Source organism: Oncorhynchus keta, chromosome 25 (genome assembly GCF_023373465.1).
Source record: "Oncorhynchus keta strain PuntledgeMale-10-30-2019 chromosome 25, Oket_V2, whole genome shotgun sequence".
NCBI classification, from domain to species: Eukaryota; Metazoa; Chordata; class Actinopteri; order Salmoniformes; family Salmonidae; genus Oncorhynchus; species Oncorhynchus keta.
In genome coordinates, this window is record NC_068445.1 from 40,603,756 (window position 1) to 40,621,501 (window position 17,746).

Sequence of the window (17,746 nt, forward strand, 5' to 3'; positions counted from 1 at the left end):
AACAGAGAGATGAACCTGGAGAAGAGTCCCTAAGCAAGCTGGTCCTGGGGCTCTGTTCACAAACACAAACACACCCTACAGAGCCCCAGGACAACAGCACAATTAGACCCAACCAAATCATGAGAAAACAAAAAGATAATTACTTAACACATTGGAAAGAATTAACAAAAAAACAGAGCAAACTAGAATGCTATTTGGCCCTACACAGAGAGTACACAGCGGCAGAATACCTGACCACTGTGACTGACCCAAAATTAAGGAAAGCTTTGACTATGTACAGACTCAGTGAGCATAGCCTTGCTATTGAGAAAGGCCGCCGTAGGCAGACATGGCTCTCAAGAGAAGACAGGCTATGTGCTCACTGCCCACAAAATGAGGTGGAAACTGAGCTGCACTTCCTAACCTCCTGCCCAATGTATGACCATATTAGAGAGACATATTTCCCCCAGATCACACAGATCCACAAAGAATTCGAAAACATATCCAATTTTGAAAAACTCCCATATCTACTGGGTGAAATTCCACAGTGTGCCATCACAGCAGCAAGATTTGTGACCTGTTGCCACGAGAAAAGGGCAACCAGTGAAGAACAAACACCATTGTAAATACAACCCATATTTATGCTTATTTATTTTATCTTGTGTCCTTTAATTATTTGTACATTGTGTATATATATATATATATAATATGACATTTGTAATGTCTTTACTGTTTTGAAACTGTTGTATGTGTAATGTTTACTGTTAATTTTTGTTGTTTTTCACTTTATATATTCACTTTGTATGTTGTCTACCTCACTTGCTTTGGCAATGTTAACACATGTTTCCCATGCCAATAAAGCCCTTGAATTGAATTGAATTGAATTGATAGAGAGAGAGACAGAGAGACAGAAAACAGGAAGAGAGAGAGAGATAGATAGATAGAGAGAGACAGAGAGAGACAGAGAGAGAGAGAGAGAGACAGAGAGAGACAGAGACAGAGACAGAGACAGAGACAGAGACAGAGACAGAGACAGAGACAGAGACAGAGACAGAGAGAGAGAGAGAGAGAGAGAGAGAGAGAGAGACAGAGACAGAGACAGAGACAGAGACAGAGACAGAGACAGAGACAGAGACAGAGACAGAGAGAGAGAGAGAGAGAGAGAGAGAGAGAGAGAGAGAGAGAGAAAAAACAGAAAGAGAGAGAGAGAGAGAGAGAGAGAAAACAGAAAGAGATATAGAGAGAAAACAGAGAGAGAGATAGAGAGAGAGACAGAGAGAGACAGAGAGAAAACAAAAAGAGAGAGAAGTCCTTTATCAGTTAGTGATATCACAACAACCCTGATTTCCCTACACATACATCCAGCAGCCTGCCTATCAACTAGCTCAGTATTTGTTCAGGTACATTTCTATACAAACTCTCTACTATACTCTTTCATTTCATACTAAATCAATAAAAGAAATTCAGAAAATTAATATTAAAAAGCAAACAGAGGCTTACCACTTGCAGCTCAGGATTGGTGATGTTAACTGACACAAACTCCATGAACTTTGCAAAGCCCTCGTTGAGCCACAGGTCATTCCACCACTGCATGGTCACTAGGTTACCAAACCACTAGAACAACAGGAGTAGAGACAGGGTTAGGACAAGATAGTCACTAGGTTACCGAACCACTAGAACAAAGAATGAAAATGCTACATGAAGTAGCTAAGAGAAAACATTTCATTGTTTAGAGTCTAAGACATTGGTGCTAAACTGACATGTGGAATTGTTTTCAGATGGTCATACTATGGATCATTTAGCTATTTGATTTTGAAGTTTAGGACCCCTTTAGGTATAAAAGATATATATATACCAAAATGATTTGATCAAATATTGATCTCGGCCTTTTACATTTGAACCCGACAGAAATGCATTGCATAACACATTCATACAAGGCAAAAAGAACAGTTTAAAAATAAATAATGAGAAACAAGGTTTTGAAGTGTCTGTCCTTAATCTAGGAGATATACTTGTAAAAAACAAAACAGGAAATAGTTTATTATTATACATACAGTACCAGTCAAAAGTTTGGACACACCTACACATTCAAGGGTTTTCTTTATTTGCGTATCGCTACAGAATGCTGTGGTAGTCATGCTGGTTAAGCGTGCCTTGAAATCGAAATAAATCACAGAAAGTGTCACCAACAAAGCACCCCCACACATCACACCTCCTCCTCCATGCTTCACGGTATGAACCACACATGCAGAGATCATCCGTTCACCTGCTCTGCGTCTCACAAAAGACACAGCGGTTGGAACCAAATATCAAAAATTTGGACTCTTCAGACCAAAGAACAGATTTCCACCGGTCTAATAACCATCGCTTGTTTAATGTCATTAGCTCATGTTTCTTGGCCCAAGCAAGTCTCTTCTTCCTATTGGTGTCCGTTAGTAGTGGTTTCTTTGCAGCAATTCGGCCATGAAGGCCTGATTCACGCAGTCTCCTCAGAACAGTTGTTGTTGTTCTAGATGTGTCTGTTACTTGAACTCTGTGAAGCATTTATTTGGGCTGCAATTTCTGAGGTGCAGTTAACTCTAATGCACTTATCCTCTTCAGCAGAGTTAACTCTGGGTCTTCCTTTCCTTTGGCAGTCCTCATGAGAGCCAGTTTCATCATGGTGCTCAATGGTTTTTGTGACTGTTGTTCAGATTTTCCTCATTGACTGACCTTCATGTCTTAAAGTAATGATGGACTGTCATGGGGCGGCAGCGTGGCCTAGTGGTTGGACTAGTAACCGGAAGGTTGCGAGTTCAAACCCCCGAGCTGACAAGGTACAAATCTGTTGTTCTGCCCCTGAACAGGCAGTTAACCCACTGTTCCCAGGCCGTCATTGAAAATAAGAATGTGTTCTTAACTGACTTGCCTGGTTAAATAAAGGTAAAATTTAAAATAAAAAATAAAATAAAAAATGTCTCTTTGCTTATTTGAGCTGTTCTTACCATAATATGGACTTGGTCTTTTACCAAATAGGACTATCTTCTGTATACCACCGCTATCTTGTCACAACACAAATGATTGGTTCAAACGCATTAAGATAATAAATTCAACAAATGACCTTTTAACAAGGCACACCTGTTAATTGAAATGCATTCCAGGTCCTCAGGACCTCATGAAGCTGGTTGAGAGAACGTCAAGAGTGTGCAAAGCTGTCATCAAGGCAAAGTGTGGCTACTTTGAAGAATCTCAAATATAAAATAGATTTTTATTTAACACTTTTTTGGTTACTACATGATTCCATATGTGTTATTTCATAGTTTTGATGTCTTCACTATTATTCTACAATGTAGAACATAGTAAAAATAAAGAAAAACCCTCCCCTTTTTTGGGGTAGGCACAGAAATCGCTTCATACCTCCATTCATTTTTTTAAAACCGGTACCAATTAACTTCAGACAAGGGGTCATAGAGGAAAACGGAGAACACCCTCGAGTCTCCCCTTCCCATAAAGTTGTCATTATAGTTTGTAGGTCAAACCATTCAGACGCTACAGAAGTTTACGTGTGAAGACCGATTTTCGGAATGTCTCATGGTCTGACAAACACCGCTCTTAGCTCTCCCACCTTTCACTGCAGATGTCTCACCGCTCTTAGCTCTCCCAGCTTTCACTGCAGATGTCTCACTGCTCTTAGCTCTCCCACTTTCCACTGCAGATGTCTCACCGCTCTTAGCTCTCCCAGCTTTCACTGCAGATGTCTCACTGCTCTTAGCTCTCCCACTTTCCACTGCAGATGTCTCACCGCTCTTAGCTCTCCCACTTTCCACTGCAGATGTCTCACCGCTCTTAGCTCTCCCAGCTTTCACTGCAGATGTCTCACCGCTCTTAGCTCTCCCACTTTCCACTGCAGATGTCTCACCGCTCTTAGCTCTCCCACTTTCCACTGCAGATGTCTCACCGCTCTTAGCTCTCCCAGCTTTCACTGCAGATGTCTCACCGCTCTTAGCTCTCCCACTTTCCACTGCAGATGTCTCACCGCTCTTAGCTCTCCCACCTTTCACTGCAGATGTCTCACCGCTCTTAGCTCTCCCAGCTTTCACTGCAGATGTCTCACTGCTCTTAGCTCTCCCACTTTCCACTGCAGATGTCTCACCGCTCTTAGCTCTCCCAGCTTTCACTGCAGATGTCTCACTGCTCTTAGCTCTCCCACTTTCCACTGCAGATGTCTCACTGCTCTTAGCTCTCCCAGCTTTCACTGCAGATGTCTCACCGCTCTTAGCTCTGCCACCTTTCACTGCAGATGTCTCACTGCTCTTAGCTCTCCCACCTTCCACCGCAGATGTCTCACCGCTCTTAGCTCTCCCACTTTCCACTGCAGATGTCTCACCGCTCTTAGCTCTCCTGCCTTTCACTGCAGATGTCTCACTGCTCTTAGCTCTCCCACTTTCCACTGCAGATGTCTCACCACTCTTAGCTCTCCCAGCTTTCACTGCAGATGTCTCACCGCTCTTAGCTCTCCCACCTTTCACTGCAGATGTCTCACTGCTCTTAGCTCTCCCAGCTTTCACTGCAGATGTCTCACCGCTCTTAGCTCTCCCACCTTTCACTGCAGATGTCTCACTGCTCTTAGCTCTCCCACCTTCCACCGCAGATGTCTCACCGCTCTTAGCTCTCCCACCTTTCACTGCAGATGTCTCACCGCTCTTAGCTCTCCTGCCTTTCACTGCAGATGTCGCACTGCTCTTAGCTCTCCCACCTTCCACCGCAGATGTCTCACCGCTCTTAGCTCTCCCACCTTTCACTGCAGATGTCTCACCGCTCTTAGCTCTCCTGCCTTTCACTGCAGATGTCGCACTGCTCTTAGCTCTCCCACCTTTCACTGCAGATGTCTCACCGCTCTTAGCTCTCCTGCCTTTCACTGCAGATGTCGCACTGCTCTTAGCTCTCCCACTTTCCACTGCAGATGTCTCACTGCTCTTAGCTCTCCCACCTTTCACTGCAGATGTCTCACCGCTCTTAGCTCTCCTGCCTTTCACTGCAGATGTCACACTGCTCTTAGCTCTCCCACCTTTCACTGCAGATGTCTCACCGCTCTTAGCTCTCCTGCCTTTCACTGCAGATGTCTCACTGCTCTTAGCTCTCCCACCTTTCACTGCAGATGTCTCACTGCTCTTAGCTCTCCCACCTTTCACTGCAGATGTCTCACCGCTCTTAGCTCTCCTGCCTTTCACTGCAGATGTCACACTGCTCTTAGCTCTCCCACCTTTCACTGCAGATGTCTCACCGCTCTTAGCTCTCCTGCCTTTCACTGCAGATGTCTCACTGCTCTTAGCTCTCCCACCTTTCACTGCAGATGCAGAAGTGCGATACCGGTGGATGTGATGGATTGAGATGCATCCAATGCAAAAGTAGCTTAAGCTGACTGATTTTGATGGAATGTTTTTTTAATGTAACTTAGATTGACACTCTAGTGGGTTAATGTAGCCAAAGATTATAGGGTCCCCTAGGAAACACTGACTAACACTTTGGTTCCTATCCTGTCACAATAACTCCTCCCTGGCATTTTCAATTTGTTGTCATGGCAAACAACATTGTATTCAAAGTGCCCACTATCTTCTAACTATAGAATTAGAATAACTATTATTTTTTCATGATTCCAACAGTTCAACCAAATGTTTTGATCTAAATCGCAAGTCAAATCGCAATTGCAACATTTGGTTAACATTTGTCCATATCGTGCAGCCCTACGTGGCAGCATGGAAATGATCTCAAATGAGTGCCAGGAAATGGATGAAAATGCAAAAAAAGTATTTTTGGTTAAGTTGAATTGAACAGTATAAAACAATGAAAATGGGGAGAGGCCCATTGAAATCACTTTAAGAGTGTATGTGTTGCCACCCTAGGGTCACTCACAACTTACTGAGGAAGCACATTTAGGACTTGTATTATTCAAAAACCATAAAATACTGTCAAATACCCATCATACATTAAAACTAATACTAAAACTGTGATATGATATTTTGGCCATATCGCCCAGCCCTAATTTAATTTTCAAGAAATGTGCAAACATTTCTAAAAACTTGTTTTCCCTTTGTCATTTTGGGGATATTGTGTAGATGGGCCAGGAAAAAAATGATTTTGTCAGTTTTGAATTCAGGTTGTAACATAACAAAATGTGGAATACTATCTGAAGGTATTGTGTATTCTGACAAAGCATCTGATTGATGAACCAACAGAGGTTAGTCCCACTTACCTGGTGTGCCAGCTCATGTGCGATCACCATGGTGATGCCTAGCTTGTCAGAGGCGGAGCTCTTGTTGGGGTCAAAGAGCAGCCCAGCCTCGCGGTATGTGGTCAGACCCCAGTTCTCCATCGCACCCGACTGGAAGTCTGGGATAGCTGCCAGGTCTGGGAGGAACACATAGGAATACATCAGGAAATGCTTTATTTGAAGGTCTACTTACAAAAATGTGTATAAACCATTATTAAACATAGACCTACATTAGCATAAACTGTCAGCGAGTGCCACTTCCTGCTACCGAATGCACCCCAGTAAGTCTATGTGTGGTGCGTAGTGTATGTGCGTTGTGTTCTACTCACCCTGTTTGGGTAGAGGATACGGGATGTCAAAGTAGTCATCGTAGAAGTCCAACAGTCTGACTGCAGCATTCAGGGCAAAGTCTGTCTGGTTGATCTTGTCTGGTACAGCATATACTGAGATCTGATAGGACAATACCGAAGAGGTCAATCATATAAGTACATTGTTGAGCACTTCCATACAGCAGGGACTAGGGAGCTATAATGATGTGTATGTATAAACTAGTCATAGTCAGTGAAACAGAGACGTAGCACAAGGTTTCAGATAGAACCTGATCAACAAGACAGGGTACAACTCCCTTTTCCACGTGAAAGTTATTCAATGCACTTCATTTCTATTTGCAGGTTGGGCATCTTAAGCTACCCTTTCATTCTGACCAATGAGAGGACTTCCTGCTCACCTTGACTCCGTGACTAGTGGTCTTGCTGACAGACTGGAAGTCAGAGACGATGAAGGCCACCAGGTAGGTGCTCATCCTAACGCTGGTGTCAAAGTGGTCCTCCAGCACGCCACCTGGTAACTCTACTGTCTTTACCTGTGGAGGGAAGAGGTAGAGGATATGTTCATTATGACACCTGCCTCTCCCTGGCATTCAAACGGTGTGGAGAAACGGGTACTTTGGGATGTTTCAGAACCCTTTGCTCATAAAGGGGCTTGACAGATGAAAGCGACATGGTTAAAACGCTTAAATGGATATAATATTTTGCATTCATCTGCCCCGTTTATCACCTGTTAATAGATCAGTCATATATCACCTGTTAATAGATCTGTTATATATCACCTGTTAATAGATCAGTCATATATCACCTGTTAATAGATCTGTTATATATCACCTGTTAATAGATCTGTTATATATCACCTGTTAATAGATCTGTTATATATCACCTGTTAATAGATCTGTTATAAATCACCTGTTAATAGATCTGTTATATATCACCTGTTAATAGATCTGTTATAAATCACCTGTTAATAGATCTGTTATATATCACCTGTTAATAGATCTGTTATAAATCACCTGTTAATAGATCTGTTATATATCACCTGTTAATAGATCTGTTTTATATCACCTGTTAATAGACCTGTTATATATCACCTGTTAATAGATCAGTCATATATCACCTGTTAATAGATCTGTTATATATCACCTGTTAATAGATCTGTTATATATCACCTGTTAATAGACCTGTTATATATCACCTGTTAATAGATCAGTCATATATCACCTGTTAATAGATCTGTTATATATCACCTGTTAATAGATCTGTTATATATCACCTGTTAATAGACCTGTTATATATCACCTGTTAATAGATCTGTTATATATCACCTGTTAATAGATCTGTTATATATCACCTGTTAATAGATCTGTTATATATCACCTGTTAATAGACCTGTTATATATCACCTGTTAATAGATCTGTTATATATCACCTGTTAATAGACCTGTTATATATCACCTGTTAATAGATCTGTTATATATCACCTGTTAATAGACCTGTTATATATCACCTGTTAATAGATCTGTTATATATCACCTGTTAATAGATCTGTTATATATCACCTGTTAATAGATCTGTTATATATCACCTGTTAATAGATCTGTTATATATCACCTGTTAATAGATCTGTTATATATCACCTGTTAATAGATCTGTTATATATCACCTGTTAATAGATCTGTTATATATCACCTGTTAATAGATCTGTTTTTATCACCTGTTAATAGATCTGTTATAAATCACCTGTTAATAGATCTGTTATATATCACCTGTTAATAGATCTGTTATAGATCACCTGTTAATAGATCTGTTATATATCACCTGTTAATAGATCTGTTATATATCACCTGTTAATAGATCTGTTATATATCACCTGTTAATAGATCTGTTATATATCACCTGTTAATAGATCTGTTATATATCACCTGTTAATAGATCTGTTATATATCACCTGTTAATAGATCTGTTATAAATCACCTGTTAATAGATCTGTTATATATCACCTGTTAATAGATCTGTTATATATCACCTGTTAATAGATCTGTTATATATCACCTGTTAATAGATCTGTTATATATCACCTGTTAATAGATCTGTTATATATCACCTGTTAATAGATCTGTTATATATCACCTGTTAATAGATCTGTTATATATCACCTGTTAATAGATCTGTTATAAATCACCTGTTAATAGATCTGTTATAAATCACCTGTTAATAGATCTGTTATATATCACCTGTTAATAGATCTGTTATATATCACCTGTTAATAGATCTGTTATATATCACCTGTTAATAGATCTGTTATATATCACCTGTTAATAGATCTGTTATAAATCACCTGTTAATAGATCTGTTATATATCACCTGTTAATAGATCTGTTATAAATCACCTGTTAATAGATCTGTTATAAATCACCTGTTAATAGATCTGTTATATATCACCTGTTAATAGATCTGTTATATATCACCTGTTAATAGATCTGTTATATATCACCTGTTAATAGATCTGTTATATATCACCTGTTAATAGATCTGTTATATATCACCTGTTAATAGATCAGTCATATATCAACCTGTTAATAGATCTGTTATATATCACCTGTTAATAGATCTGTTATATATCACCTGTTAATAGATCTGTCATATATCACCTGTTAATAGATCTGTTATATATCACCTGTTAATAGATCAGTTATATATCACCTGTTAATAGATCAGTCATATATCACCTGTTAATAGATCTGTTATATATCACCTGTTAATAGATCTGTCATATATCACCTGTTAATAGATCTGTTATATATCACCTGTTAATAGATCTGTTATAAATCACATGTTAATAGATCTGTTATAAATCACCTGTTAATAGATCAGTCATATATCACCTGTTAATAGATCTGTTATATATCACCTGTTAATAGATCTGTCATATATCACCTGTTAATAGATCTGTTATATATCACCTGTTAATAGACCTGTTATATATCACCTGTTAATAGATCTGTTATATATCACCTGTTAATAGACCTGTTATATATCACCTGTTAATAGATCTGTTATAAATCACCTGTTAATAGACCTGTTATATATCACCTGTTAATAGATCTGTTATATATCACCTGTTAATAGATCTGTTATATATCACCTGTTAATAGATCTGTTATAAATCACCTGTTAATAGATCTGTTATATATCACCTGTTAATAGATCTGTTATATATCACCTGTTAATAGATCTGTTATAAATCACCTGTTAATAGATCTGTTATATATCACCTGTTAATAGATCTGTTATAAATCACCTGTTAATAGATCTGTTATATATCACCTGTTAATAGATCAGTCATATATCACCTGTTAATAGATCAGTCATATATCACCTGTTAATAGATCTGTTATAAATCACCTGTTAATAGATCTGTTATAAATCACCTGTTAATAGATCTGTTATAAATCACCTGTTAATAGATCTGTTATAAATCACCTGTTAATAGATCTGTTATATATCACCTGTTAATAGATCTGTTATAAATCACCTGTTAATAGATCTGTTATATATCACCTGTTAATAGATCTGTTATATATCACCTGTTAATAGATCTGTTATAAATCACATGTTAATAGATATTTTATAAATCACCTGTTAATAGATCTGTTATAAATCACCTGTTAATAGATCTGTTATATATCACCTGTTAATAGATCTGTTATATATCACCTGTTAATAGATCTGTTATAAATCACATGTTAATAGATATTTTATAAATCACCTGTTAATAGATCTGTTATAAATCACCTGTTAATAGATCTGTTATATATCACCTGTTAATAGATCTGTTATATATCACCTGTTAATAGATCTGTTATAAATCACCTGTTAATAGACCTGTTATATATCACCTGTTAATAGATCTGTTATATATCACCTGTTAATAGATCTGTTATAAATCACCTGTTAATAGATCTGTTATAAATCACCTGTTAATAGATCTGTTATAAATCACCTGTTAATAGATCTGTTATAAATCACCTGTTAATAGATCTGTTATATATCACCTGTTAATAGATCTGTTATAAATCACCTGTTAATAGATCTGTTATATATCACCTGTTAATAGATCTGTTATAAATCACCTGTTAATAGATCTGTTATATATCACCTGTTAATAGATCTGTTATAAATCACCTGTTAATAGATCTGTTATATATCACCTGTTAATAGATCTGTTATAAATCACCTGTTAATAGATCTGTTATATATCACCTGTTAATAGATCTGTTATAAATCACCTGTTAATAGACCTGTTATATATCACCTGTTAATAGATCTGTTATAAATCACCTGTTAATAGATCTGTTATATATCACCTGTTAATAGATCTGTTATAAATCACCTGTTAATAGACCTGTTATATATCACCTGTTAATAGATCTGTTATAAATCACCTGTTAATAGATCTGTTATATATCACCTGTTAATAGATCTGTTATAAATCACCTGTTAATAGATCTGTTATAAATCACCTGTTAATAGACCTGTTATATATCACCTGTTAATAGATCTGTTATATATCACCTGTTAATAGATCTGTTATAAATCACCTGTTAATAGATCTGTTATATATCACCTGTTAATAGATCTGTTATATATCACCTGTTAATAGATCTGTTATAAATCACCTGTTAATAGATCTGTTATAAATCACCTGTTAATAGATCTGTTATATATCACCTGTTAATAGATCTGTTATATATCACCTGTTAATAGATCTGTTATATATCACCTGTTAATAGATCTGTTATATATCACCTGTTAATAGATCAGTCATATATCACCTGTTAATAGATCTGTTATAAATCACCTGTTAATAGATCTGTTATATATCACCTGTTAATAGATCTGTTATATATCACCTGTTAATAGATCTTCTCAATATCAAGTGAAGGAATGGTGACTAGGAGAGAAAGACCCATGGGACTATGGAGATGCAGCCCGTGGTGTTTCCCAGGGTACCTTGGGCATGTTGGAGAGGGCGATGTGGCGTGGGCAGGGTACCTTGGGCATGTTGGAGAGGGCGATGTGGCGTGGGCAGGGTACCTTGGGCATGTTGGAGAGGGCGATGTGGCGTGGGCAGGGTACCTTGGGCATGTTGGAGAGGGCGATGTGGCGTGGGCAGGGTACCTTGGGCATGTTGGAGAGGGCGATGTGGCGTGGGCAGGGTACCTTGGGCATGTTGGAGAGGGCGATGTGGCGTGGGCAGGGTACCTTGGGCATGTTGGAGAGGGCGATGTGGCGTGGGCAGGGTACCTTGGGCATGTTGGAGGGCGAGGTGGGCAGGGTGTGGCGTGGGCGTGGGCAGGGTACCTTGGGCATGTTGGAGAGGGCGATGTGGCGTGGGCAGGGTACCTTGGGCATGTTGGAGAGGGCGATGTGGCGTGGGCAGGGTACCTTGGGCATGTTGGAGAGGGCGATGTGGCGTGGGCAGGGTACCTTGGGCATGTTGGAGAGGGCGATGTGGCGTGGGCAGGGTACCTTGGGCATGTTGGAGAGGGCGAAGTGGCGTGACTCCCGTCGTATCTGGATGGTGAAATTGGCTTTGAACGCCGGCTCATCGAAACAGGGGAAGGCTGCTCGGGCACTGGTCGCTTCAAACTGAGTGGACGCCATCAATCTAACAGGACAGAGGAGAGAAAAAAAGGGTTGTTTAAAATTAAGATATACAAATTCATGTAAAGCTTATGATTGAGTAATTCATTATAGTCGCACACCTTTCAGCAGTGTTGTAATACTCGATTCAAGGACTCAGACTTTCCTGACCCGTGACCAGTTGTGACTGTTGTCAGAATATCTATATATTTTGCATAATTCAACATTCGAGCTACAGCAGCAAATGTTAGAGATATTATCTATTTAGCCTTACCAATGTGCAACACTGGAATGACATTTTCAACTTAAAAAATGGTTGTACAGCTACTTTTGGCACTACCAAGGGACTCATGACTCGATTCGTGACTCGAACAATAAGGACTTGGGTCTCGTGACTCGATTCGTGACTCGAACTTGAACAATAAGGACTTGGGATAGCGTGACTCGATTCGTGACTCGAACTTGAACAATAAGGACTTGTGACTCGTGACTCGATTCGTGACTCGAACTTGAACCATAAGGACTTGTGACTCGATTTGTGACTCGAACTTGAACCATAAGGACTTGGGACTCGTGACTCGATTCGTGACTCGAACTTGAACAATAAGGACTTGGGACTCGTGACTCGATTCGTGACTCGAACTTGAACCATAAGGACTTGGGACTCGTGACTCGATTCGTGACTCAAACTTGAACCATAAGGACTTGGGACTTGTGACTCGATTCGTGACTCGAACTTGAACAATAAGGACTTGGGACTCGTGACTCGAACTTGAACCATAAGGACTTGGGACTCGTGACTCGATTCGTGACTCGAACTTGAACAATAAGGACTTGGGACTCGTGACTCGATTCGTGACTCGAACTTGAACCATAAGGACTTGGGACTCGTGACTCGATTCGTGACTCAAACTTGAACCATAAGGACTTGGGACTTGTGACTCGATTCGTGACTCGAACTTGAACAATAAGGACTTGGGACTCGTGACTCGAACTTGAACCATAAGGACTTGGGACTCGTGACTCGATTCGTGACTCGAACAATAAGGACTTGGGACTCGAACTTGAACAATAAGGACTCGTGACTCGATTCGTGACTCGAACTTGAACAATAAGGACTTGGGACTCGTGACTCGAACTTGAACAATAAGGACTTGGGACTCGTGACTCGATTCGTGTCTCGAACTTGAACAATAAGGACTTGGGACAGCGTGACTTGATTCGTGACTCAAACATGAACCATAAGGACTTGGGACTTTTGACTCGATTCGTGACTCGAACTTGAACCATAAGGACTTGGGACTCGTGACTCGATTCGTGACTCGAACTTGAACCATAAGGACTTGGGACTCGTGACTCGATTCGTGACTCGAACTTGAACCATAAGGACTTGGGACTCGTGACTCGATTCGTGACTCGAACTTGAACAATAAGGACTTGGGACTCGTGACTCGAACTTGAACCATAAGGACTTGGGACTCGTGACTCGAACTTGAACAATAAGGACTTGGGACTCATGACTCGAACTTGAACAATAAGGACTTGGGACTCGTGACTCGATTCGTGACTCGAACTTGAACAATAAGGACTTGGGTCTCGTGACTCGATTCGTGACTCGAACTTGAACAATAAGGACTTGGGATAGCGTGACTCGATTCGTGACTCGAACTTGAACAATAAGGACTTGTGACTCTAGGTTTAGTGACGTGACTACATCACTGCCTATGGACGATTTGATCACTCTAAGTGGCTGGTCACTTTCACTGCATATTCTTTTGGAATACACTGTAGAATGATTGAGGTGCGTTTTCAGTGCTCTAGGTGACCACCTGTCCAGCCCTGGGCCAGTCCTGATGGTTCGTATTCTTACCTGACCTCTCCCGTGGTTGTGCGATAGGAGCTCTTGTAGAAACCGTGGAAACTGTCAGACAGGTTGGCAGAGAACTCCAGACGAACCTTGTACGTCCCACCTCTGACCAGCAGCACATCAGACATCAGAGCTAGCTGGTGGAAGGCTGGGTACTCCAACACCTGCAGAGGCCTTGAAAAAAAATCAGAATAAGAAAAACTTTATTGCCATGCAACAAATGTTACTAGGAATTTTATATTGGTGTTGTAGCTACATAGAAGCACGGACAATCACATCCACGATGAATCCAATTACCATCAACACAGATACAGACATCAGTATCAATAGAAATACACATGACAACCAGGGTTGGGTTCAAGTCCATTTGAATTCCAGTCAATTCAGAAAGTCAACCCATATTCCAATTTCAATTCCAAAATGTCCTCCTTGAAAAGCATTGAAAATCATTTGAATTTCAGTGTAGGTCCTAAATTGACTGGAATTTAAATGTAATTTGACTCCAACCCTGATGCCAACACTTGTAGAAAAAGAAGGGATCCGATCATACACTGGGAGTGACCCTGGACCTTCCGGTGCCAAGAGCTCAGCTTTAGCTATCTGGAGTTCCTTGCTGTGGAGGATGATGGTAGAGGTGTCCTCGAAGACCTGGAGTTGAATCTGCACCGCTCCGGTGAAGTCTAGGCTGGTCAGGTTAGGGTGGACGAGGAGGTCATAGTGGATTGGAGAGACAGTTTCAGGAAGTCGCATGTGGATCCAGGGGAAAGGTTGGCCATTAGTGGCGACGGGAGGTAGAAGTGAGGAAGACTTGTCGTTGGTATCATGGTCTCCTGGAAGCTGTGCCGCTAAAGATGGGGCAAATGATACATGCAGGAGCACCAGGATGGTGACAAATAACGTCGTCATCCTCGCGCCTGAGAAAAATTCGGCAATTTCCTACAGATGGAAGAAATTAAGTCAGGCGACATTGTAGCAAAACGAATGGTGGGGCGACGTGGAGTATTGATTTGATACAGTATGACTCATTGTATCAACTAGTAGCACAGTAAATAATGTATCAATCCATCGGTAACATTTCTATTGAAGTGAATAGCCCAATATTCGAAAGCTGTACAACACATTCAACAGGAACGCGTGGACATGACATTGCAAATGTAAACATTACTGTTACTTTCGATTTCAGCTCAAGATTCAAAACCTGTGCTATTCATTAAAACAAAACCTTGCATTAGCCTATTCATCCACAATATTAGGCTAGCTAGGCTACAGCGAAACGTACATTTAAACCATTTAAACAGCGAACTGTTAACTTGTAGATAGATACAAACTTGTATATAGATACATTTTAAGACATTACTGTACTTACTGTCAGGTTATCTGTCCGATTTGATTGTGAAAGTGAAAATAAAAAGGACCTGTACAGATTTGCATTCTGGGACAATCTGAATGACAGCCCGACTCATACTATGAATGCCCTATCACTTTAAACACTGACAATGTTAAGAGAAGCATTGAAATAGGTGAGATAATGATTGGATCCACAACAAACCATTATTTGCAAACGGCTCATTTCAATACAGGAAGTCAAATAAACCCAGCTCTGTTTTGGTTTTGACCCGTCGTGCATACTATTGGCCACTAGAGTGCACCAGATAGCCATGTTTATTTATAAAAGTGTCCCGTTTCAGTGTTTTACAAGTGCCATGCATAGCCTACCAGTCCAACAGTACCACCTGACCTGAGCACTATATTTCCAGAATCCAAAAATGATATTGCCAGTGAAAATGGATGCTCTGCAATGACTACATTGACATTGACAGCCTTGGTTTCTCAAATGATTGCCTCGCCTGGTTTACCAACTACTTCTCTGATAGAGTTCAGTGTGTCAAATCGGAGGGACTGTTGTCCGGTCCTCTGACAGTCTCTATGGGTGTGCCACAGGGTTCAATTCTCGGGCTGACTCTCTTTTCTGTACACATCAATGATGTTGCTCTTGCTGCTGGTGATTCTCTGATCCACCTCAACGCAGAGGACACCATTCTGTATACTTATGGCCCTTCTTTGGACACTGTGTTAACTAACCTCCAGACGAGCTTCAATGCCATACAACTCTCCTTCCGTGGCCTCCAACTGCTCTTAAAAGCAAATAAAACTAAATGCATGCTATTCAATCGATCACTGCCCGCACCTGCCCGCCCGTCCAGCATCACTACTCTGGACGGCTCTGACTTAGAATACGTGGACAACTACAAATACCTGGGTGTCTGGTTAGACTGTAAATTCCTTCCAGACTCATATTAAGCATCTCCAATCCAAAATTAAATCTAGAATCGGCTTCCTATATCGCAACAAAGCATCCTTCACTCATGCTGCCAAACATACCCTCGTAAAACTGACCATCCTACCGATCCTCGACTTCGGTGATGTCATCTATAAAATAGCCTCCAACACTCTACTCAACAAACTGGATGCAGTCTATCACAGTGCCATCCGTTTTGTCACCAAAGCTCAATACACTACCTACTATTGCGACCTGTAAGCTCTCGTTGGTTGGCCCTCGCTTCATACTCGTCGCCAAATCCACTGGCTACAGGTTATCTACAAGTCTCTGCTAGGTAAAGCCCTGCCTTATCTCAGCTCACTGGTCACCATAGCAGCACCAAATGACCAAATACTTATTTTCCACCATAATTTGCAAATAAATTCATAAAAAATCCTACAATGTGATTTTCTGGATTTCTTTCCTCATTTTGTCTGTCATAGTTGAAGTGTACCTATGATGAAAATTACAGGCCTCTCTCATCTTTTTAAGTGGGAGAACTTGCACAATTGGTGGCTGACTAAATACTTTTTTGCTCCACTGTATATCTCACTGGTCACCCCCAAAGCCAATTCCTCCTTTGGTCGTCTTTCCTTCCAGTTCTCTGCTGCCCATGACTGGAACGAATTGCAAAAATCTCTGAAGCTGGAGACTCATATCTCCCTCACTAGCTTTAAGCACCAGCTGCCAGAGCAGCTTACAGATCACTGCACCTGTACGTAGCCCATCTGTAAACAGCCCATCTATCTACCTATCTCATCCCCATATTGGTATTTATTTATTTTGCTCCTTTGCACCCCAGTATCTCTACCTGCACATTCATCTTCTGCCAATCTACCATTCCAGCGTTTAATTGCTATATTGTAATATTGTAATGGCCCTGTCCGGGGGTGTCATTGGATGGGGCCACAGTGTCTCCTGACCCCTCCTGTCTCAGCCTCCAGTATTTATGCTGCAGTAGTTTATGTGTCGGGGGGCTAGGGTCAGTTTGTTATATCTGGAGTACTTCTCCTGTCCTATCCGGTGTCCTGTGTGAATTTAAGTATGCTCTCTCTAATCCTCTCATTCTCTCTTTTTTTCTCTCTCTCGGAGGACCTGAGCCCTAGGACCATGCCTCAGGACTACCTGACATGATGACTCCTTGCTGTCCCCAGTCCACCTGGCTGTGCTGCTGCACCAGTTTCAACTGTTCTGCCTTACTATTATTATTGGACCATGCTGGTCATTTATGAACATTTGAACATCTTGGCCATGTTCTGTTATAATCTCCACCCGGCACAGCCAGAAGAGGACTGGCCACCCCACAAAGTCTGGTTCCTCTCTAGGTTTCTTCCTAGGTTTTGGACTTTCTAGGG

General features: G+C 40.7%; 1 protein-coding gene across 12 annotated transcripts in view; it reads right to left on the reverse strand.

Annotated features, from left to right (window-relative positions):
• Positions 1–15,659, reverse strand: part of erap1b (endoplasmic reticulum aminopeptidase 1b) — a 40,598-nt gene extending 24,939 nt beyond the window's left edge. The window contains exons 1-8 of one of the 12 annotated variants that reach the window (XM_052479421.1): positions 15,438–15,659; positions 14,622–15,007; positions 14,075–14,245; positions 12,049–12,229; positions 6,957–7,091; positions 6,559–6,679; positions 6,212–6,366; positions 1,480–1,593 (exon numbers count right to left, since the gene is read on the reverse strand). In XM_052479421.1, coding sequence (XP_052335381.1) covers positions 1,480–1,593; positions 6,212–6,366; positions 6,559–6,679; positions 6,957–7,091; positions 12,049–12,229; positions 14,075–14,245; positions 14,622–14,977 — 1,233 coding nt within the window. In that variant the 5' untranslated portion in view covers positions 14,978–15,007; positions 15,438–15,659. Of the gene's footprint in view, positions 1–1,479; positions 1,594–6,211; positions 6,367–6,558; positions 6,680–6,956; positions 7,092–11,571; positions 11,866–11,922; positions 12,230–14,074; positions 14,246–14,621; positions 15,008–15,437 lie in introns of those variants that run through there. The other 11 variants (XM_052479420.1, XM_052479422.1, XM_052479425.1 and 8 more) reach the window with 11 other exon arrangements.
• Positions 15,660–17,746: the final 2,087 nt, after the last annotated feature.